The sequence below is a fragment of the Ranitomeya variabilis genome, chromosome 3 (genome assembly GCF_051348905.1).
Source record: "Ranitomeya variabilis isolate aRanVar5 chromosome 3, aRanVar5.hap1, whole genome shotgun sequence".
NCBI lineage: Eukaryota > Metazoa > Chordata > Amphibia > Anura > Dendrobatidae > Ranitomeya > Ranitomeya variabilis.
This window is the reverse complement of record NC_135234.1, coordinates 34,957,029-34,980,556: the sequence shown is the minus strand read 5'-3', so window position 1 is coordinate 34,980,556 and position 23,528 is coordinate 34,957,029. Positions and strand designations below refer to the sequence as shown.

The 23,528-nt window shown below is 46.7% G+C and overlaps 1 protein-coding gene across 7 annotated transcripts in view; it reads left to right on the top strand.

The window, feature by feature from the left end:
* Positions 1-23,528, top strand: part of GRIK1 (glutamate ionotropic receptor kainate type subunit 1) — a 373,798-nt gene that overhangs the window by 259,528 nt on the left and 90,742 nt on the right. For 5 of the 7 annotated variants that reach the window (XM_077293956.1, XM_077293957.1, XM_077293961.1 and 2 more), the window contains exon 9: positions 10,946-10,990. The exons of the other annotated variants lie outside the window; for them this stretch is intronic. In XM_077293956.1, the coding sequence (XP_077150071.1) occupies positions 10,946-10,990 (45 nt within the window). The remainder of the gene's footprint in view (positions 1-10,945; positions 10,991-23,528) is intronic. 7 annotated transcript variants of the gene reach the window in all.

Here is a 23,528-nt window from a genome sequence, read left to right as displayed (position 1 = left end):
GGAGGAGGAGGAGGTTGGAGGAGGTTGGAGGAGGTAGGAGGGATTGCCACACACACAGCAGGGGAACAGCTGACGTTACTGAACCCCAATAACAGAGGAGGGACTGTTGACTGTGCGTACAGCACTTCTGGACGGCAACTGGCGGTGTTGGAGCCCAGGGACAGGTGGAGGAGGAGGAGGTTGGAGGAGGTTGGAGGAGGTAGGAGGGATTGCCACACACACAGCAGGGGAACAGCTGACGTTACTGAACCCCAATAACAGAGGAGGGACTGTTGACTGTGCGTACAGCACTTCTGGACGGCAACTGGCGCTGTTGGAGCCCAGGGACAGGTGGAGGAGGAGGAGGTTGGAGGGGGTAGGAGGGATTGCCACACACACAGCAGGGGAACAGCTGACGTTACTGAACCCCAATAACAGAGGAGCGACTGTTGACTGTGCGTACAGCACTTCTGGACGGCAACTGGCGGTGTTGGAGCCCAGGGACAGGTGGAGGAGGAGGAGGTTGGAGGGTGTAGGAGGGATTGCCACACACACAGCAGGGGAACAGCTGACGTTACTGAACCCCAATAACAGAGGAGGGACTGTTGACTGTGCGTACAGCACTTCTGGACGGCAACTGGCGGTGTTGGAGCCCAGGGACAGGTGGAGGAGGAGGAGGTTGGAGGAGGTTGGAGGGGGTAGGAGGGATTGCCACACACACAGCAGGGGAACAGCTGACGTTACTGAACCCCAATAACAGAGGAGGGACTGTTGACTGTGCGTACAGCACTTCTGGACGGCAACTGGCGGTGTTGGAGCCCAGGGACAGGTGGAGGAGGAGGAGGTTGGAGGAGGTTGGAGGGGGTAGGAGGGATTGCCACACACACAGCAGGGGAACAGCTGACGTTACTGAACCCCAATAACAGAGGAGGGACTGTTGACTGTGCGTACAGCACTTCTGGACGGCAACTGGCGGTGTTGGAGCCCAGGGACAGGTGGAGGAGGAGGAGGTTGGAGGAGGTTGGAGGAGGTAGGAGGGATTGCCACACACACAGCAGGGGAACAGCTGACGTTACTGAACCCCAATAACAGAGGAGGGACTGTTGACTGTGCGTACAGCACTTCTGGACGGCAACTGGCGGTGTTGGAGCCCAGGGACAGGTGGAGGAGGAGGAGGTTGGAGGAGGTTGGAGGGGGTAGGAGGGATTGCCACACACACAGCAGGGGAACAGCTGACGTTACTGAACCCCAATAACAGAGGAGCGACTGTTGACTGTGCGTACAGCACTTCTGGACGGCAACTGGCGGTGTTGGAGCCCAGGGACAGGTGGAGGAGGAGGAGGTTGGAGGAGGTTGGAGGGGGTAGGAGGGATTGCCACACACACAGCAGGGGAACAGCTGACGTTACTGAACCCCAATAACAGAGGAGCGACTGTTGACTGTGCGTACAGCACTTCTGGACGGCAACTAGCGGTGTTGGAGCCCAGGGGCAGGTGGAAAAGCAGAGGAACACAATGTAGGCCGAAGCCTGAGAAAGTCGAAAGGGAACCTTTAACCCCCCCCCCAAGGCGTTTGTAGCTGAAAGAGCCAGCTTGTGCAGCACAAAAGATGCAAAAGGAAAAGGTGGCTCTTTTCATCATGCTCCTTGCAAACACAGAACTAAACACTTTTAAAATGTGTCCCCTGAAGCCGTGAAACCGTCCCGGAGGTGGGACTTTCCTTCGTAATATGACGCAGCACAGCCATCATTACTACCTCCCCGCCGCCGTGCCCCGGCTCCTCAGCGTTGTTTGATTCCGTCCCGGAGCCTGCGCTGTTATGTTATCCCGTGGCCAGGCACACTTAGCGCTGCCCATCTTCTGACATCATTTGGTGTCAGGCTGGCTGCGCCTGTGCGGCCGCGCTGGCCGAGAGCCCGCCTCGCAGTGTCTTCTGATGTAATCCCACTGGGGGCCTGGGATCCATGGCCATGCGCAGTGCATATCCTCGCCTCTCACTCCCCTCCCTACGGCTTCTTTTTCAGACTGTGCGGTGTCACGGCCGTGGCATGCTATTAGGGACCAGCTGACACCGAACAGTCTGAAGAAGCCATAGGGAGATGAGTGAGAGGTGGAGGTTCAGATATGCACTGCGCATGTCCATAGATCCCAGGCCCCCAGTGGGATTAAATCAGAAGACACTGCGAGGCGGGCTCTCGGCCAGCGTGGCCGCACAGGCGCAGCCAGCCTGACACCAAATGATGCCAGAAGACGGGCAGCGCTAAGTGTGCCTGGCCACGGGATAACATAACAGCGCAGGCTCCGGGACGGAATCAAACAACGCTGAGGAGCCGGGGCGCGGCGCCGGGGGGGTAGGAATGACGGCTGTGCTGCGTCATATTACGAAGGAAAGTCCCACCTCCGGGACGGTTTTACGGTATCAGTGGACACATTTTATAAGTGTTAAGTTTTGCGTGTGCAAGGAGCAAAACCAAAATAGCTACCTTTTTCCTTGTGCAGCATTACTGCTGCACAAGGTGGCTCTTTCAGTAACAAACGCCTTGGGGGGGGGGGGACAGATTCCCTTACATTTCAGTTGTTGTGTCAGCGTGGCGGTCGCATGACACATTGCCGGCTACACAGCTGGGGATCAGCTGACGTTACTGAAACCCAATAACACTGGGTCGTATGTTTTGACTGTGCAGACGGCACATCTGAGCCTCAACTGGCGGTGTTGGAGCCCAGGAATTTAAGTTCAGGTGGTAGAAAGATGAACACAACAGGAGACCTGGATAACGTATACAGTGACCTAATTATTTAATCAGGAGGAGGAGTGGCAAATTCCTGCGAGATCCAGGCCTTGTTCATTTTCAGGAAAGTAAGCCGGTCAACGTTATCGGAGGATAGTCGCATGCGACGGTCAGTTAGTACACCACCTGCAGCACTAAAGACACGTTCCGATAATACACTGGCCGCAGGGCAAGACAGCACCTCCAATGCATACTGGCTTAGCTCTGGCCATGTATCCAGCTTTGAGACCCAAAACTTGAAAGGGGAAGAGCCGTCTGGGAGTACAGCAAGAGGGCAAGACATGTAGTCTGTCACCATCTGACGGAACCGTTGCCTCCTGCTGACTGGAGCCGTCTGTGATGGTGTAGACTTTTGTGGCGGGCACAGAAAACTGTGCCACAGTTCGGCCATACTGGTCTTGCCTTGGGCAGAGGCACTGCTTCTGCTCCCTCTTTGTGCAGAGCCTCCACCACTGCCTGGACGCACTGAGCTGCTTTGGAATGCACTAGCAGCACTTCTCTCAGTTGGAATGGAGAAGATGATGGAACTGACCAGTGTGTCTTGGTACTCCCGCATTTTTCGCTCCCGGTTCAACGGTGTGATGAGGCTTTCTACGTTGTCCCGGTAGCGAGGATCGAGGAGGGTGAACACCCAATAATCAGACATGTTGAGAATGTGGTCGATGCGGCGGTCGTTTCTCAGGCACTGCAGCATGTAATCCACCATGTGCTGCAGACTGCCAACTGCCCAAGAAACGCTGTCCCCAGCTGGAGGCGTGATCTCTGCCCGCTCGTCATCACCCCACCCTCGCTGTACACACTGAGTACTGGACAATTCGGGAACTCCCTCCTCTGGACGGATGTCTTCCTCCTCCATTGACTCCTCCTCATCCTCCTCACAAACTGTCCCCTGCCTACGCGTTTGTGAGGAACCACGTGGCGCTGACTGTCCAGAAGATGATGGAAGTGGTGAATCCTCATCCTCCACCTCTTCCACAACATCATCCCTTAGCGCTTGCAGGGATTTTTCAAGCAGGCAGATAAGGGGGACAGTCATGCTGACTAGTGCATCATCTGCACTCGCCATCCGCGTGGAATAATCAAAGGGACGCAAAACCTGGCAGACATCCTTCATAGTGGCCCACTCTGTGGTTGTGAAGTCTGTACGGCGCTGACTGCGACTTTTTTGCGCCTGATACAGCTGGTACTCCATTACAGCTTGCTGCTGCTCACACAACCGCTCCAACATATGTAACGTGGAATTCCACCTGGTAGGTAGGTCACATATGATGCGATGTTCCGGCAGGCGGTGTCGGCGCTGCAGAGCCGCAATGCGCGCTTTTGCCGTGCTGGAACGCCGCAAGTGAGCACACTCTAGGCGGACCTTGTGCAGCAGTGCATCAAGATCCGGATAGTCCCTCAAAAAACTCTGCACGACCAAATTGAGCACATGTGCCAGACATGGGATGTGAGTGAGGTTGCCGAGGCCCAGGGCTGCCACCAGATTTCGGCCATTATCACACACTACCATGCCTGGCTGGAGATTCGCTGGCTCAAACCACACATCGCTCTCCTGCTTGATGGCATTCCAGAGCTCCTGCGCTGTGTGGCTACGATTCCCCAAAAAAATTAATTTCAAGACGGCCTGTTGACGTTTGGCCACGGCTGTGCTCATGTCGGTCGTAACAGGTACACGTTCATCACGGGTCCATGTGGAGGTGGACTGTGACAGCTCCTGCAGCGATGATTCTGAGGAACTGGTGTAAGAGGAGGAGTCAATGCGTACAGAATGGATTCCTGCAATCCTTGGAGTGGGCAGGACACGTCCTGCGCCACTCGCACGGTCTGTACCCGGCTCAACGACATTAACCCAATGGGCAGTGAGGGAAAGGTATCGCCCCTGTCCATGTTGACTGGTCCACGCATCGGTGGTGAGGTGGACCTTGCTACTGACGGCGTTCAGTAGCGCGTGTTTTATGTGTCCCTCCACATGCTTGTACAGGGCAGGGACGGCTTGCCTGCTGAAGTAAAAGCGGCTGGGCACACTGTACTGTGGGACTGCCAATGACATCAAGTCACGGAAGCTGTCAGTCTCCACCAGCCTGAATGACAGCATTTCCAGTGACAGAAGTTTGGCAATGCCTGCAGTCAGAGCCTGTGCTCGTGGGTGGTTTGACGAGAAAGGCCGCCTTTTCTCCCATGCCTGTACTACCGATGGCTGTAGACTGGGCTGGGAGTGTGTGGTTGACTGGGAAAGTGGTGCTGCGGGTGGAATGACAGCGGGTCTCTGGACAACAGGGCCAGAGGTTCTTCCACGGCGATCCTGGGAGGAAGCCGAACCAGCTGCGTGTGAGCTAGAGGAAGAGGCAACACGAGCTGAAGAGGTGGTAGCTGCCGCTGTTGGTTGGCCTAGCTCTTCAGTGTGTTTGTCTAACTCCGCCGGGTGCCTGTTGCGCACATGTTTCCACATGTTGGAGGTATTGAGGTTGGCGACTTTTTGACCTCTTTTGATTTTTTGATGACACACCTTGCATCTGACATAGCAAATGTCATCTGCAACTGTGTCAAAAAAGGACCAGGCACTGCAAGTCTTGGGAGCCCCCCTTTTGACTTTTGGAAGAGACATGCTCCTTACGGGTGCCAAAGCGGAGGCTGCAGGATCCGCAGTCTTCCCCCTCCCTCTCCCTCTTTGGGCCGTACGGGGAATCTCTTCCTCAGAGCTGCTCCCACCACCTTCCTGTCCCTGACGCCAAGATGGGTCGAGGACCTCATCATCTACACTACCCTCTGCCCCCAACTGCTCCTCCTGGGTAGTCTCAGCAGCAGAGCACGCACCAGTAAGTGGCACCTGAGTGTCATCATCAGCTGATGCGGCCTGCGAGGTGGTGACCGGAGCCACTGGCCCACCCGCCTCTTCAGAGGAAGACAGAAAAAGCTGTTGGGCATCACTGCACCCTGCCTCTTCTTCCATTTCTCCAATGCTGCTTGGCTGGCCCCCTGTTTCCAAGCCAAGAGATGATTCAGAGAACAGAAGTAGAGACGGCTCCTGTCCTGGGATCTCTGTCTGCCTGGGCAATTTTGCAGGTGGTGAAGAGACAGATGGCTGCTCTCCAGTGCTCTGTGTCTGAGAGGATGTGGCACTAATGGAAGTTGATGCATTAGCTGCCATCCATCCCACAACGGCTTCAATTTGGTCTTCACGCAGCAGCGGTGTACGGCGCTCGGCGACAAAGCTGCGCATGAACGACTGTTCCCTTGTGAAAGTGGGTGCTGATGACTCACCGGTGCCCGCAGCAGGCACAGAATCCCCACGTCCCCTCCCTGCTCCGCGCCCACGCCCACGCCCACGTGCCTTACTCACTGCCTTCTTCATCTTGGTTGACTGATAAAGATAAGCAGAAAAGTACTAACGGCTTTGTGTGCTTATTCCTGAGCAACTACTCCTAACAGGTATAAGACACACTAATTTTCTTAAGTGTGGACTAGACTTGAATATGAGCTAATGTGGCCTACACAAATGTAAAGTGGTGTGTAACTGGTGTGTTTGGTGAACTTTATTATTTATTTATTTTTTTGGGGCTGAACTGACAACGGATAGAGCTGCAATCACACGGAGACCGTGCAGACAGCCGTAAACGGCGCTGCAAGGCCCAAAAACCCTCCTCTACTTTATCCTATGTAGTGTTTTTCCACAAATTAGCTGGAGACGGGTGGAAAGACACTAATAGGATTTTTTAAAATAAATTAGCAGCAGACTACACTACTTTGAAAAAAAAGAAAATTGATTTGGCGGTATGACGCAGTGAAAAACCCTGAGCTGCAGACAACCAGGCTACGGCTGCTCACAGACTACAGGGCGAGCTGCAGTCACACGGAGACCGTGCAGACAGCCGTAAACGGCGCTGCAAGGCCCAAAAACCCTCCTCTACTTTATCCTATGTAGTGTTTTTCCACAAATTAGCTGGAGACGGGTGGAAAGACACTAATAGGATTTTTTAAAATTAATTAGCAGCAGACTACACTACTTTGAAAAAAAAGAAATTTGATTTGGCGGTATGACGCAGTGAAAAACCCTGAGCTGCAGACAACCAGGCTACGGCTGCTCACAGACTACAGGGCGAGCTGCAGTCACACGGAGACCGTGCAGACAGCCGTAAACGGCGCTGCAAGGCCCAAAAACCCTCCTCTACTTTATCCTATGTAGTGTTTTTCCACAAATTAGCTGGAGACGGGTGGAAAGACACTAATAGGATTTTTTAAAATAAATTAGCAGCAGACTACACTACTTTCAAAAAAAAAGAAAATTGATTTGGCGGTATGACGCAGTGAAAAACCCTGAGCTGCAGACAACCAGGCTACGGCTGCTCACAGACTACAGGGCGAGCTGCAGTCACACGGAGACCGTGCAGACAGCCGTAAACGGCGCTGCAAGGCCCAAAAACCCTCCTCTACTTTATCCTATGTAGTGTTTTTCCACAAATTAGCTGGAGACGGGTGGAAAGACACTAATAGGAATTTTTGGAAAAAATGTGCAGCAGCCTGCACTACTTCAAAAAAAAAAAAAAAAAGGACAGTATGAGGCAATGAACCACCCTCCCTGAACTGAATACAACCAGCTATGGATGGCCTATGTGGCTGCACTCAGACTAGAGAGTGGGCTGCACTCACACACACACACAGAGAGACCTTGCAGATCGCTGTGAAAACAGCGCTACAAGGCAAAAGGAAGGTGAATAGTAGGTGAACACAGCGGTTGCTAAATTAGCCTTTGGAAAGCACAAAGAAGCAAATCGCTATCTCTAAACTGTCCCTCAGTCAGCAAACAGCGTCCTGTCACTAACTGAATTCACAGCAGAGTGATCGCAAAATGGCGCCAGCGACTTTTAAACTGCATCATGACATCATTTCAGCAGCCAATCACAGCCTTGCCAGTAGTTTCATGCCCTCCATGCTAAACAGGATGTGCCCACACTTGGAATCTTTCTCATTGGCTGAATTTCTGAATTTTGAATCATTGAACTTCCGATTCCGGTATCCGATACGCGGCAAGTATCGGAATCCCGGTATCGGAATTCCGATACCGCAAGTATCGGCCGATACCCGATACTTGCGGTATCGGAATGCTCAACACTACTCATGACAACTAGTGACTGCCAAGCGCATGTTCAGGGGGTGAGAATAGGGCTGGGAAAGGAGGAGGTCTCGCCTGTAAAAATAAAAGTGGGTGTACACCCCACTGAGGTCCATTTTATAGTAGAAAAGTATCTACAGGGAGGGCCATTTATATGGATGCACCTGGGTGGGCCATGTATATGGATAAAACTAAATAAAATGTTTGTGGCACATTAATATATGGGTGGGGAAAAGCTTTTCAAGATGGGTGGTGACCGTGGCGGCCATCAAGTCGGCCATTTTGGATTGCATCTTTATAAATGGCCCACCCAGGTGTGTCCATATAAATGGCCCACCTTGCATAATCCATGCATATGATCAAGTTAACCCTTAAACAACTACTTTAAGAGGATCTGTCAGCACTCCTGAATGCTTGATTGTACAATTTTTGAGCATTTTCTTTTCTTAGTACGTTGTGTTTTGTTGTTCTTCTGTTTAAACCTCCTTGAAATGTATGATGAAAATTGGTATTGGGCATTACGAGTTGGAGGTGTGTCCCTAACTAGAGTCCGATGGTCCCAGCTTCAAAATTTGGATCTTGCCCCCCCCCCCCCCCTTCCCCCGTATTTCGGTCAGATGTAAGGACCATTGTAGTGTTCTAAATTGTGCAAGGACATACATGTTTCCCCCATTATGTAGTAATCCCACATTCTGGTATACATGTCCCCATGCTGGTATATATGTCCCCATCCTTTCATGCATTTCCCCATCCTGACAATATGTTCCTCATCTTGGTATATATGTCCCTATCCTTTCATGTCCCCCATCCTGGCAATATGTTCCTCATCCTGGTATATACAGTGAGTACGGAAAGTATTCAGACCCCTTTAAATTTTTCACTCTTTGTTTCATTGCAGCCATTTGGTAAATTCAAAAAAGTTCATTTTTTCTCATTAATGTACACTCTGCGCCCCATCTTGACTGAGAAAAAACAAAAATGTAGTAATTTTTGCAAATTTATTAAAAAAGAAAAACTGAAATATCACATGGTCATAAGTCTTCAGACCCTTTGCTCAGTATTGAGTAGAAGCCCCTTTTGAGCTAGTACAGCCATGAGTCTTCTTCGGAATGATACAACAAGTTTTTCACCCCTGGATTTGGGGATCCTCTGCCATCTTCCTTGCAGATCCTCTCCAGTTCCGTCAGGTTAGATGGTGAACCTTGGTGGACAGCCATTTTCAGGTCTCTCCAGAAATGGTCAATTGGGTTTAGGTCAGGGCTCTGGCTGGGCCAGTCAAGAATGGTCACAGCGTTGTTCTGAAGCCACTTCTTTGTTATTTTAGCTGTGTGCTTAGGGTCATTGTCTTGTTGGACGGTGAACCTTCAGCCAAGTCTGAGATCCAGAGCACTCTGGAAGAGGTTTTCATCCAGGATATCTCTGTACTTGGCTGCATTCATGTTTCCTTCAATAACAACCAGTCGTCCTGTCCCTGCAGCTGAAAAACACCCCCATAGCATGATGCTGCCACCACCATGTTTCACTGTTGGGATTGTATTGGGCAGGTGATGAGCGGTACCTAGTTTTCTCCACACATACCGCTTAGAATTATCACCAAAAAGGTCTATCTTCATCTCATCAGACCAGAGAATCTTATTTCTCATAGTCTGGGAGTCCTTCATGTGTTTTTTAGTAAACTCTATGCAGGCTTTTATACATCTTGCACTGAGGAGAGGCTTCCGTCGGGCCACTCTGCCATAAAGGCCTGACTGGTGGAGGGCTGCAGTGATAGTTGACTTGTGGAACTTTTTCCCATCTCCCTACTGCACCTCTGGAGCTCAGCCACAGTGATCTTGGGGTTCTTCTTTACCTCTCTCACCAAGGCTCTTCTCCCACGATTGCTCAGTTTGGCTGGACGGCCAGGTCTAGGAAGACTTCTGGTGGTCCCAAGCTTCTTCCATGTAAGGATTATGGAGGCCACTGTGCTCTTAGGAACCTTGAGTACTGCAGAAATTCTGTTGTAACCTTGGCCAGATCTGTGCCTTGCCACAATTCTGTCTCTGAGCTCCTTGGCCAGTTCCTTTGACCTCATGATTCTCATTTGGCCTGACATGCACTGTGAGCTGTGATGTCTTATATAGACAGGTGTGCGCCTTTCCAAATCAAGTCCTATCAGTTTAATTACACACAGCTGGACTCCAATGAAGGAGTAGAACCATCTCAAGGAGAATCACAAGGAAATGGACAGCATGTGACTTACATATGTGTCTGAGCAAAGGGTCTGAATACATATGACCATGTGATATTTTAGTTTTTCTTTTTTTAAAAAAATTGCAAAAATTTCTACATCTCTGGGTTTTTTCCAGTCAAGATGGGGTGCAGAGTGTACATTAATGAGAAAAAAAATGAACTTTTTTGAATTTACCAAATGGCTGCAATGAAACAAAGAGTGAAAAATTTAAAGGGGTATGAATAATTTCCGTACCCACTTTATGTCCTCCATCCTGGTATACATGTCCCCCATCCTAGTATATATGTTCTTCATCCTGGTATATATGTCCTCCATCCTGTTGTTGTGTTTTAATACATAAAAAAACCCATTATTCTCACCTTCGTCCCCTCCCACACCTCGTGACTTCCTCTTTTTTTATCTGACGCAGAAGTCCGCAATGTGCATGCGACAGGCCGAGCTAGAAGTCATGGCTGTGCGCCGCCATTGACTTGCATGCCAGTGCAATGCATTTCAGCTGGTTGTGCACCCTGGGACGCACATCCAGCTGAAGTATGACCTAGTGTTGGTGGGATACTTACTCCCTTGGGCACGCCCTATTGTCAAAAGAAGTGTTAACATCCAGTTGTCAATTTATTCCTACATTACCAGGAAGACTAACACAGGAAACACTCAATACACAGTTTTAAGAAAATATATTCAAGAATACAAGTATTTACTAAAACTGAAATCCCAGAAGAGAGCGGACCGGAATAGAAAATATATTGCTTTTCCGCATACTTTATTTATAGAAGTTGGAATTTATAGTGTGAAATATTTTTCTATCGTTTTTAATGAACTATTTCTTCATTTCCTCAAGGCTGCAGGAGACACTACAAATCATTTAAATAAAGTTTGGAAAAAGGTTTGTACATTGATGTAGTGTCGGTGCCCCCTGAGATCGTGTGTTTGTTTTACCTTTCGTCCTATAGTTCCTGTCTATATTGTCTGTAATTGCAGTTTATCCTCCCCCAATATGTAACCCTAAAATGTCTGTGTATGTAACCGCAACAGATTACAGATAGTGTAATAAAAGCGATACAAAATGTGTGACCTTTCATATATTTTTTTTATTTATTAAAATAGATCCAAAAGGTTCAAAATAATTTCTCTGGGTCACAGCTTTTTTTTAATGCAGCTGTCCCAATCCCTTATATAGCCATAAAGTAAAAAAGATAAAAATTTTGAATTCCAGTAGCCACCACTAGGTGGAGCCAATTTATCTAAAATATTACCCAGTATGCAGATAACACCTTAGCTCCCTCTAGTGGCAGCTGCCGGTAATCACATTTTTTTCTACAACTGTGTAGCTCATGTGGAGAATAAAAGTAACCGAGAAATATTATAAAATTGAATTAACATAATTTTTTTTACAATAAAAAAAAAAAATTACAAAAATATCAGCAATGAGGGTATTAATGCAAAGCTGCTGTCCAAAAACTTGAGGCAGTGTTTCCACGTGTAATATATTTCAATATCAGTCTGTTGTTGAATTTATTTTCCCGCCGTTAGGTGTATGCAGCAACTATGCAGACCTATGCGTCAGATGTATTCTTTTGCCCTAACCAACCTACAGATTATAGAAGAGGAGCAGATGTAAGGGAATCATAAAGAGCCTCAGGAACAGACTACACAAAGATCTCGCTTGTAGTCTGTTACCGCAGAGACGCATTGATCTGCATAGGAGCTGCGTGAAAGCAACAGTAGAAGGGGTTTCTGATATTAAAAAAAAAAAAAAATGAGCACATGCACTTTAAATAATGAAACCTGGGCACATTGATTAAAATGCTGCATAAATTCTGCTACACCTGAACGTCCCTCCAGCAGGATATTAAGATAATACGTTAATTGTATCGGATATAACCTGATTTCCGCTGTTTTGGATTTTAGCTCTCAGTCGTAGTTACCTGGGGCACTGTACAATTATTTTTTTTTCCATCCTCATTAAATCCTCTTATGCTCCATCAGCTTTATTCTCTTAAACTCCCCCAAGGCCGGAATAAATCAGCTTTAACTCGCTCTTTTTTTTTTTATCATCCATTGTAGAAAGGTTTTATTTATGTGCGGCCAGATTCTGCCTCGTCTGCCCACCTGCTTTGGTCCGTGAATCCCCCCTTAGGACATTTCCACCGATTTGTCAATTGTTCTTAGCTGGAGAAACCCCCAAAAAAGGGGTGTGTAGTGACTGGTAAAATCCAAATACATCAATGAATTCATACATTTCCAAGAGGAATAACTGAGGGACATGTAGTGTCAGTCCGATCCCAGTATAGTTTCCTGTAGAAAAAACGGATACATGTAGCAGAGCTGAATTTCATGCCCTGCTGGGATCCCCAGAGATCCTGGCACCAAGTGACTAAATTCTATAGCGTACCCATAGGAGAAATTAAGAATTATCGTGTCTGTTGCAATTACTGAGTTGTCCGTGTTATGTATGAAGGTTCCCATCCCTCCCTTCTAGAAGCCGCTCCCCATTCTGATATTGATGACCTATCCTAATGATGGAACATCAGTATCCTAGTAATGGACAATCCCTTTAACTTACAGCATGTGAGAGAAGTGCGAACAATAAATTCTGACTATCCACCGAAACATTCAGCTCTGCTACATTTATAATTGATTTTTTGTATTTGTGAACCCATCGTTTATCTTGTAGTCTTCTTGTGATTGGTCAGTGTGTGTCTTTGTATATTGTGTTATGTAATGTTTTATACATTGTGGCTGGTATAAATTGATGAAAAAGATGGAAGGTTATAAGAGTATAAGCAGAGAATATGCCATAAATAGGCGGATAAACAGCAAATATACTGTGACTCTTTTAGTTGTTTGATCCTTCTAGTTGTGTGATCCTTCTAGTTGTGTGATCCTTCTAGTTGTGTGATCCTTCTAGTTGAATGATCCTTTTAGCTGTGTGATCCTTCTAGTTGTGTGACCCTTCTAATTGTGTGCTCCTATTAGTTGTTCTAGTTGTGTGACCCTTCTAGTTGTGTGCTCCTATTAGTTGTTCTAGTTGTGTGACCCTTCTAGCTGTGTGATCCTTCTAGTTGTGTGACCCTTCTAATTGTGTGCTCCTATTAGTTGTTCTAGTTGTGTGACCCTTCTAGTTGTGTGACCCTTCTAATTGTTTGCTCCTATTAGTTGTTCTAGTTGTGTGACTCTTCTATCTGTGTGATCCTTCTAGTTGTGTGACCCTTCTAATTGTGTGATCCTATTAGTTGTTCTAGTTGTGTGACCCTTCTAGTTGTGTGACCCTTCTAATTGTATGCTCCTATTAGTTGTTCTAGTTGTGCGGCCCTTCTAGTTGTGTGACCCTTCTAATTGTGTGACCCTTCTAATTGTGTGCTCCTATTAGTTGTTCTAGTTGTGTGACCTTTCTAGTTGTGTGACTCTTCTAATTGTGTGCTCCTATTAGTTGTTCTAGTTGTGTGACCCTTCTAGTTGTGTGACCCTTCTAATTGTATGCTCCTATTAGTTGTTCTAGTTGTTTGACCCTTCTAGTTGTGTGTCCCTTCTAGTTGTGTGACCCTTCTAATTGTGTGCTCCTATTAGTTGTTCTAGTTGTGTGACCCTTCTAGTTGTGTGACCCTTTTAGTTGTGTGCTCCTTCTAGTTACGGTATCTGTTCCTTCTAGTTGTGTGACCCTGTTAATTGTGTGACTCTTCTAATTGTGTGCATTTTCTAGTTGTGGACTCTTCTATTTGTGTGCTTTTTTCAACATGATTTTCAATGAATATCCACACAGAGCATCTAACACAAAAAAGCCTAAGTATCATCTTGTCCACAGCCCTTAGGAGAAAGGGTCCTCCATTTCTTAATTTCATCCTTTTGCTATTGCTTGGTAAGATTGCCACCTGTGCTGTGCAGGGCTATCCTCATTGGAGGGTCTGCAGTGTTTGCTGGTGTATAATTGGCCCCCATTCGTTGAAGGGGAAACTAGGACGATGCCATCAAAACCCAGCACCATAATGTAGGGGCTTAGTCTCTTCTGACACTTTCTCTACATAAAGGAGACCAGCTATGAATATCTTGTGTCTATGGGGGAAACTATCGTGAGGGTCCACCCTCCAGTTGTAGAGAGCAGGTGGACTTCTACCCTCTTTAATTAAGGTGTACCTGTAATTTCTATACTTTTGTTAAGTTACAGAAACATGTCAGAAGTTTACGTAAGTTGGGATACAGATGTTGAGATGCCCGCTGATCATTGAAACTGAAAGGCGGAGCCACTCGGCTTCATGTTAGCACCCCCCAAAAAATGCAAACTTCAGCAGAAAATAATTTCCTACATGGTCAGCTCCAGGTGGAGGTTCTAAAGCCCCGATTTGGACTTGCTTCTGTCACGCCAGCCTCTGTCACCAGACAGCACCATATTCACTATGAGGGTGGCGCTGGTGGTTGAGATGTCACCAGCAATGGGGCAGTACCACACCCTTCTAAGACTCCCAGGGTACTTCTGGGTGTCGATTTTATTGTGCTTAGAGTTACCCCTGTGGTTTGGTGCCTTTTCCCAGTTCAGTTTATCCTGACTTTTAACCGTCTTGTTTTGCCAGCCATGTTTTTATCTGTAATAGCTAATAATTTTGACTTAGTCTTGACTCACTCTTCTTATTGACTGATCACCTGGTACCCGACTTTAGCTATTCCTTTGATTGCAGTTTTGCCTACTGATTTAGTCCCCGGTTTTGTCTCTTCTGATATTGACCCGGCTTTGCTGGACCATCCTTGCCTCAGGCTTGCTCCTCCTGCTAGCAGCTACTCTGTGGATACAATCCAAGGGCCTCCATTGTAAGTCCAGATCCCTGCATAAGGTTTAACGGGTGAAGGTTCTTCTCGGAGTGGCTTGCACAAAGTCTGCCAGAGTAACCTGTCTGAGCTGATAGCCTCTGATAGACTTTACAGGTTTCCTCTACAAGATCTACAGGCTGTGATATCACTGAGCCTTGGTTATCTTCCCAGTGCCTCTTTGGTCTCCATGGAGGTACCATTTTGTTTGTTTGGGTTTTCTGCAGTGAAAAAGCAAGAGTATATAATTCCCTGGTGAAAGAACCCTGAGGAATAATTCCAGGCCTGTGGTGGGGTACGTCATTTTTTCATAGCTGCCCCTTCTAATAATGGAGCACTACCAGTCGGCTCTCGAATATTCTGGCAAGTTGCACCAATAGCAAAAGTTTTCATATGGTTGTGAAAGCTCATTTGGCTGCACGACAGAGGACAACTGGTTCACAGGTCTATTAAAAAAAACATTGAAGGTGAAACAAAAACCAGGTACTACTGTCATGGACGTCAGAACTGGGCACCATAATTAAAGAACCCATATCTTCCACACACACCACTGACCGACGGTAAACCATTGACTCAAGAAGGCGAAAACGTTAAGTTTTTTTTCTTCATTTGTCATATGCAATTACAGTATATCACAAAAGTGAGTACACCCCTCATATTTTTAAAATTATTTTATTATATCTTTTCATGGGACATCATCGAAGATCTGACACATTGATACAATGTAAAGTAGTCATTGTACAGCTTGTATAACAGTGTAGATTTGGTTCCCTCTAAATAACTCAACACACAGCAATTAATGTCTAAACCGCTGTCAACAAAGTGAAAATGGCCAGATTGTTCCCAAAGTGTGAATATTTTTTGTGGCCACCATTATTTTCAAGCACTGCCTTAACTGTGTTGGGCATGGAGTTTACTAGGGCCTCACAGGTTCTGGAATCCTTTTCCACTTGTCGATGACAACATCACGGAGATGGTGGATGTTGGACACCTTGCGCTTCTCCACCTCCCATTTGAAGATGCCCCACAAATGCTTAATAAGGTTTAGGTCTGGAGACATGCTTGGCCAGTCCAGTACCTTCATCTTCAGTTTCTTTACAAGGCAGTGGTTGTCTTGGAGGTGTGTTTGGGGTCGTTATCATGTTGGAATACTGCCCTGCGGCTCAGTTTCTGAAGGGAGGAGATCATGCTCTGCTTCAGTATATCACAGTGCATGTTGGCATTCATGGTTCCCTTAATGAACTGTAGCTTCTCCCAGCCGGCAGCGCTCAGGCAGCCCCAAACCATGACACTCCCACCACCATGCTAAACTGTAGGCAAGACACATTTGTCTTTGTGCTCCTCAGCTGGTTGCCGCCACACACACTTGTCACCATCTGAATCAGATAAGTTTGTCTTGGTCTCATCGGACCACAGGACATGGTACCAGTAATCCATGTCCTTAGTCTGCTTGTCTTCAGCAAAGTGTTTGCGGGCTTTCTTGCGCATCATCTTTAGAAGAGACTTCCTTCTAGGATGACAGCCATGCAGACCAATTTAATGCAGTGTTTGGTGTATGGTCTGAGCACTGATAGGCTGACACTGCACCACTGTAGCCTCTATAGCAATGCTGGCAGCACTCATACGTCTGTTGTGAAAAGACAACCTCTGGTTGTGACGTTGAGCACGTGCACTCAACTCCTTTGGTCGACCATGGCGAGGCCAGTTCTGAATGGAACCCGTCTTGTTAATCCACTGTATGGTTTTGGCCACCATGCTACAACTCAGTTTCAGGGTGTTTTCTTATAGCCTCGACCATCTTTATGTAGAGCAACGATTCATTTTTTGAGATCCTCAGGCAGTTCTTTGCCATGAGGAGCCATGTTGATTTCCAGTGACCGGTATGAGACAGTGTGAGAGCGATAATGCCAAATGTTACACAGCTGCTCCCCATTCACACCTGAGACCTTGTAACACTAATATGAGTCACATGACACCGGGTAGGGAAAATAGCTAATTGGTCACAATTTGCCCATTTTCACTTAGGGATGCACTCACTTTTGTTGCCAGCGGTTTAGGCATTAATGGCTGTGTAAAGTGTCAGATCTTCAGTGTTATCCCATGAAAAGATAATAATAAAATATTTGCAAAAATGTCAGGGGTGTACTCACTTTTTTTATATACTGTCTGTCCTTGGATGATATATTTTGTATGAAGAAATTCATGAATTTTCCCAAGAATAATTTTAATTTTTAGCGTTTGCACTCCCTGTATGTATATTTTTTGCAATGTATTTAAAATCTCTTCAAGGATTTATTGAATATACGGTAATTGTCAATGCAGAAAATATTTCACCTCTAGAAATTCTAGATAAACGTGAAAAGCTTCCATGTAAGTAATTACAGCAGTCATGTGACCTGTCAGGAAAGTCTGTACTGTAAAATATGTTCCGTTACACCGGGCCCGGTACGAGCAGAAATCTCATTTCCTGTCTAATAAAACTTGGTAATAATTACGAAAAGGGAAGACAGTGGTAACACATCGGCCAAATAAAAGCTTCAATGTCAGGGTAATTTACACATCATTGATAATGTCCCTATCTTATTATAGCAGCTAGCAGCAGTGTTATGGCAGTGCAGCCACTGAAGCCGGCGGGACAATTACTGGATTGTACGCTGTCTCACAGTGTCTCTCCTAAGGACTGATCCAGGAACATTCACGTATAATCACACTGATACAAAACAAGTAGGAAAACCTGTTGTGTCCATTGTTCCACTGTACCAGACAAACATGGGACGGTGAGATTGAGAGATGGTAGTTGGGGAAAGGCATGTTCTATGCATGTCAAGTCAAGAGTGAGGAAGACGGGACCACATGCAATGGAACTCGTTAAGGACCAAAGGATTTGGATGTACACATGGCACTGATGGTAAAATAAGCCGGTGGACTAGCTTCCCGGGAGTGGAAGATGAAAGATAACCACAAGTCCCAATATTGGATGGAAAGACAAAGAAATATGACCATAATTCCCAATACTGGAAGAGAAAATGGAGCTACATAACTATGATTCCCAATACTGGACCTGGATGGGAAGATGAAGGATGACCATGAATCCTAATACTGGATTGGAAGATGAAGAAAAATGACTAAAGGTCCTAACACAGGATGGGAAGAAGAAAGATGAACACAAGTCTAAAAACTGGATGTCTATTTTGATATAAAGTCATCTTGTCTAATCACGTAGTAGAATTGTGCCACATCGCATCACATTGCTAACCCTCTGACTGGAAGGAAAGATGAAGACCCAAAACCATGAGTTCAAATACTGAATGGGAACATGGAGAAAAATGACTAAAGGTCCCAATACTGGATCGGAAGAAGAAAAATGAACACAAGTCCCAATACTGAAAGGAAAGATGACGGTTCAGAACCATGAATTCTAATACTGGTTGATAAGATGAAGAAAAATGATTGAAAGTCTTAATACTGGATTGGAAGATGAAGAAAGATGACCATGAATCCCAATACTAGATGAGAAAATTAAGAAAGATGACCATGAGTCCCAATACTGGATGAGAAGAGGGAGAAAGGTGACCACATGTCCAAAAACTGGATGGGAAGATGGAGAAAGATGACTGTGAGTCTTAATACTGGATGAAGATGAGAAACTGGGAACAAAAAAGCACAATAGGGTCTTATCCGATGACAGTGGGGTGTCAAAGGAGATGGATCCACTCACCTGGTATAGTTGCTCAAATGCAACGTGTAATGGGCATGTAAATCAGCTGCTGCAAGGATACCGGTCGTGGGCTAGGAGGAAAAACCGCTTTTCCTTATACTGGATGGGAAGATGAGGTAAGATGACCACAAGTCCAAAAACTAGACGTCTATTTTGATATAAAGTCCTATTGTCTAATCACATGTTCAAAATGTGCTCACATTGCCAACCCTTGCTAATATAGCAGCAATGTATATCATTATTTACGACATCCAATTATTGAAATTTTAAATGAATGTACAGTATATTAGAGTACTAAGCTTTTTTTTTTCCATATGTCATTTTCAACCGATTTTTGGACAACCCTCTTAGAGCTGTTGGCAGGTACATTAGGCGTTGCTTTAAGGCTACGTTCACATTTGCGTTGTTGGGCGCAGCGTCGGCGACGCAACGCAAAACGCATGCACAACGCAGTGTTTTGTGACGCATGCGTCCAACGTTACAAAAATTGACACTTCACTTTTTTTTTTTCAAAAGACGCATGCGTTGAACAACGCAGGACGACGCAGGCACTTGCGCCCTATGCGTTTTCTATAGACACTAATGTTTTTTTTTTGCACATTTACGACGCAAGTGCGACGCATGCGTTTTTTTTTAAAATTAGGACGCAGGAAAACTGCAACCTGTAGCGTCCCCTGCTCCCTGTCTTGTGCGTCTATATGACGCATGCGTCGTAAAACGCTAGAAAACGCATACCGACGCATGTCCATGTGCCCCCCATGTTAAAGATAGGGGCGCATGACACATGCGTCGGTATGCGCCCAACAACGCAAATGTGAACGTAGCCTAAGAAAGTGCGACTTGTGCAACTCTGAAATGACTTCAGAGAAGCCAATACTGGTGTGTATGATTTGGAAATATTAATACGTTTTTCAGATTATCCTAATTAAATGAAATGAAGAACACAAATGATGAAATGTTGGAATTCCCTTTAAGCTTCGCAGCTGCTATTCCACAAATTAGATTAGAATCCTGTTCGTTGTTCGGGACCTCTCTGACAACCCTCTGCCTGTTCATCTGTGAGCAGTTGGCAGGGCTCAAGTCTTCAAGCTGTTATTTTTGCAACAGTGAACACTGATTACCTTGTGAACGGCCTATCCGAGCCGTCACCAACCGGTTTGTCTGCACCATTTGGCCTGAATGTTTTATTTCTGGCAGGGACTTTTTGCATCAAAATGTAATCCATTGTAACCAGACGGAAAAAAAATAGATGAAATGTTTAGGCTTTGGCCAAGGATAGGTAAGTCTAATAGTTAGGGTCCCATCAATGAAAGGTTGTCTTGTCACGGCTGGTGAGCACACAAGAATTGGCCAATTGGTGCGCTAAGTATCTTCATTTTATGAGTACAGTCTAAATGGCAGTAATGCGGTATATAAGTATAGTATATATGGCAGTAAAACAGTATGCAATCATGGCAGAAAGTGTTGGCACCTTGGAAATTTTACGAGAAACTGAAGTATTTCTCCCAGATAATTACTGCAATTACACATGTTACACCCAACAGTGGTGCATGTGGATTTGTGGACCCACTGTGCCATAAGACCGTGTGTGCCTAGGAAGCGGTGTAGCTAAGCAGCTACCTGGTGTTCACTGGAGCTCCTGATGGTGCAAACAGACTGGGCAGCAGGTAGCCGCCAGGTACCACTCCTAGGCTGATCATGGTACTGCAGCTGCAGGTCCACTGACACGGACTAAAGCTAGTTTAAGACACCCTGGTCTAGGATACTGGATCAGGGACTGGCCGTACACGGACCGGGGACAATGTTCAGGAACTGGTCGCACTGGCATCAGGGGACTTAGTAAACAAGACACTGGCCGCACCGGGACCAGGGGACTTCGGATTCAGGACTGGCCTCACCAGGACCAAGGGACAATGTCCAGGCACTGGCCGCACCGGCACCAGGGGACTTCGGATACAAGACTGGACATATCAGGACCAGGGATTCAGGTTCAGGACACTGACCGCATTGGGACCAGGGGACCTCACAACTGCATCAGTAGAACACCAACTACCTAATGACTCAACTCATTGCTTGGCAACTCCCTAAGGGAGAGGGAGTCTTTTATAGAGGATTACTCCCAGCAATTTTGCAGCTGTCGGACGGGAATCTAACACAGACTCTTCACAACTTGCAGCACAAACTTTCCCACCGAACCGAAGCCTCCACTTGTCACGGATACAGTCACAGTCATCTGTGGAAAGGGAATACTCCCGCCAAGGGCGGCCTCTCCCACTAGCCCAAGGTTTTGGATTTTTTTTTTTTTAAACTTCACTGAACGAAGACTGTCAGGATGTTCCGTACAACTGCAGCAATACTGCAATCCCATTTCACGACTAAGTTCCGGCTTCTGATCAGTCTGCCAAACACGGTCGACCTTCACGGATTCTTCATGTGTAGCTGCCTCAACAGGCTGGGGAACAGGTGGTCTTTGAAAGGATATAGCCAGACATGCCGGTCTGCTTCTGGATGCTGGGAAGGAAAGTTTTTGCAGAAGATTCTGGGTTCGGTTCATCGAAGACCATACAGAAGGCCACCAGGAAGGCCCGCAGGTCCGAGATGGTAGGAGACCCTTTTTCTATAAGGGGATAAGCCATGCCAGGATATTTCCTGTTAGGTAGGATATCCGGAATCCCACCTTGACCCAATCAGAGGAAAAGTGCTGACTGAAAACTGCATAGTGCCGCATGCACTGCTCCAGGAACCCACGGCACTGCTTTGGCTCCCCATTGTACTGAGGCAGATCAGACAGGACAAGTTCCATTCCAGGAGCACAAGTTTCAAGTTGTCCAAACTTCACGGCTTCCAATCGGACGCAGCTGCCAACACAGCTTTGAGCGCAGAGAGAACTGGGGATCAGCGGGGCCCATGACCAAGCAAACTGTTACACCCATTGATGGTGCACCTGCCAGAAGACCGGGCCTGCCTAGGAAGGTGTGTAGCTAAGCAGCTACTTGGTATTCACTGGAGCTCCTGATGGTGGAGACAGACTGGGCTGCAAGTAGCCACCAGGTACACTCCTAGGCAGATCCCAGTACTGCAGCTGCTTGCTGACACAGACTAGAGCTATGTTCAGACACATCAATGTAGGAAACTAGATTAGGGACTGGCAGCACACGAACCAGGGGACAATGTTCAGACACTGGCCGCACGGGGACCAGGGGACTTCAGGAACAGGTCACTGGCCGCATCGGGACCAAGGGACTTCAGACTCAGGACTGGCCGCACTAATGCCAGGGGACAACGTTCAGGTAATGCTGCATCGGAACCAGGGGACTTCACATACAGTCTAGCTGCACCAGGACCAGGGAGACGTAGTCTTTTATATAGGATGACTGCCAGCAATTGGCTGGGAGTCAACTAGCAGGTGTAAACAATTATACTAAATGACTCTCGGCAACAAGATGATAGCATTTACTATTTGCGCACCCTGCCACTTTAACCCAGGATGGTGAGCGGACTGCAAAATATGCCTATCCTACTCTCCTCCACACTTATTCGTTCCTCACACAACCGCCTCCAAGATTTCTCCCGAATATCCCCCATCCTCTGGAATTCCATGCCTCAACACGTCCGACTATCCACCACCCACGGATCCTTCAGACGGAACCTGAAAACCCATCTCTTCAAGAAAGCCTACAGCCTGCAATAACCATTCTGCCGCCTCACCATCGCCAGAGCCACCGCCTCACCATCGCCAGAGCTGCTGCATCTCCGACCTTCTGTCTCTTCCTCACTATCCCATAGAATGTAAGTCCGCAAGGACAGGGTCCTCTCCCCTCTGTACCAGTCTGTCACTGTAAACTTGTTTACTGTAAACGATATTTATAACCCTGTACGTAACCCCTTTCTCATGTACAGCACCATGGAATTAATGGTGCTATATAAATAAATAATAAATATGCCCTATGAGGAACGGTTAAAGGATCTGGGAAAGTTTAGCTTGCAAAAACAGAAGGCTAAGAGGAGACTTAATAGCTGTCTACACATATCTGAAGGGCTGTCCCAGTGTAGAGGGATCATCCTTATTCTCATTTGCGCATGGAAACACGAGAAGCAATGGAATGAAACTGAAAGGGTGAAGATACAGAGTAGATATTAGAAAAAACTTTTTGACAGTGAGGGTGATCAATGAGTGGAACAGGCTGCCACGAGAGGTGATGAGTCCTCCTTCAATGGAAGTCTTCAAACAGAGGCTGGACAGACATCTGTCTGAGATGGTTTAGTGACTCCTGCATTGAGGAGAGGGTTGGACACGATGACCCTGGAGGTCTCTTCCAACTATGACATGCTATGATTCTAACACAAAAACAAACAGAGAAAAAAAGGCAAACTGGACATCATTTTACACAAAACCCCACAAATGGGCCAGACAAAATTGTTGGCACCTTTACAATGTTATAGGTTTGTTTCAAGCATGTGATGCTTTCTCAAATTCACCTATGTAAAATAACAGGTGTGGGCAATATGAAAATCACACCTGAAACCCGATAAAAAGGGAGAAGATTACTCTACATTTGCATTGTGTGTCTGTCTGTGCCACATTAAGCATGGAGAACAGAAAGAATATACAGTCTATATGACAGCAATGTAGTATAATAGGATAGCCTATATGGCAGTAAGGCCGGTTTCACACGTCAGTGGCTCCGGTACGTGAGGTGACAGTTTCCTCACGTACCGGAGCCACTGACACACGTAGACCCATTAAAATCAATGCATCTGTGCAGATGTCATTGATTTTTTGCGGACCGTGTCTCCGTGTACCAAACACGGAGACATGTCAGTGTTCGTGGGAGCGCACGTATTACACGGACCCATTAAAGTCAATGGGTCCGTGTAAAACACGGACCGCACACGGACGTTCTCC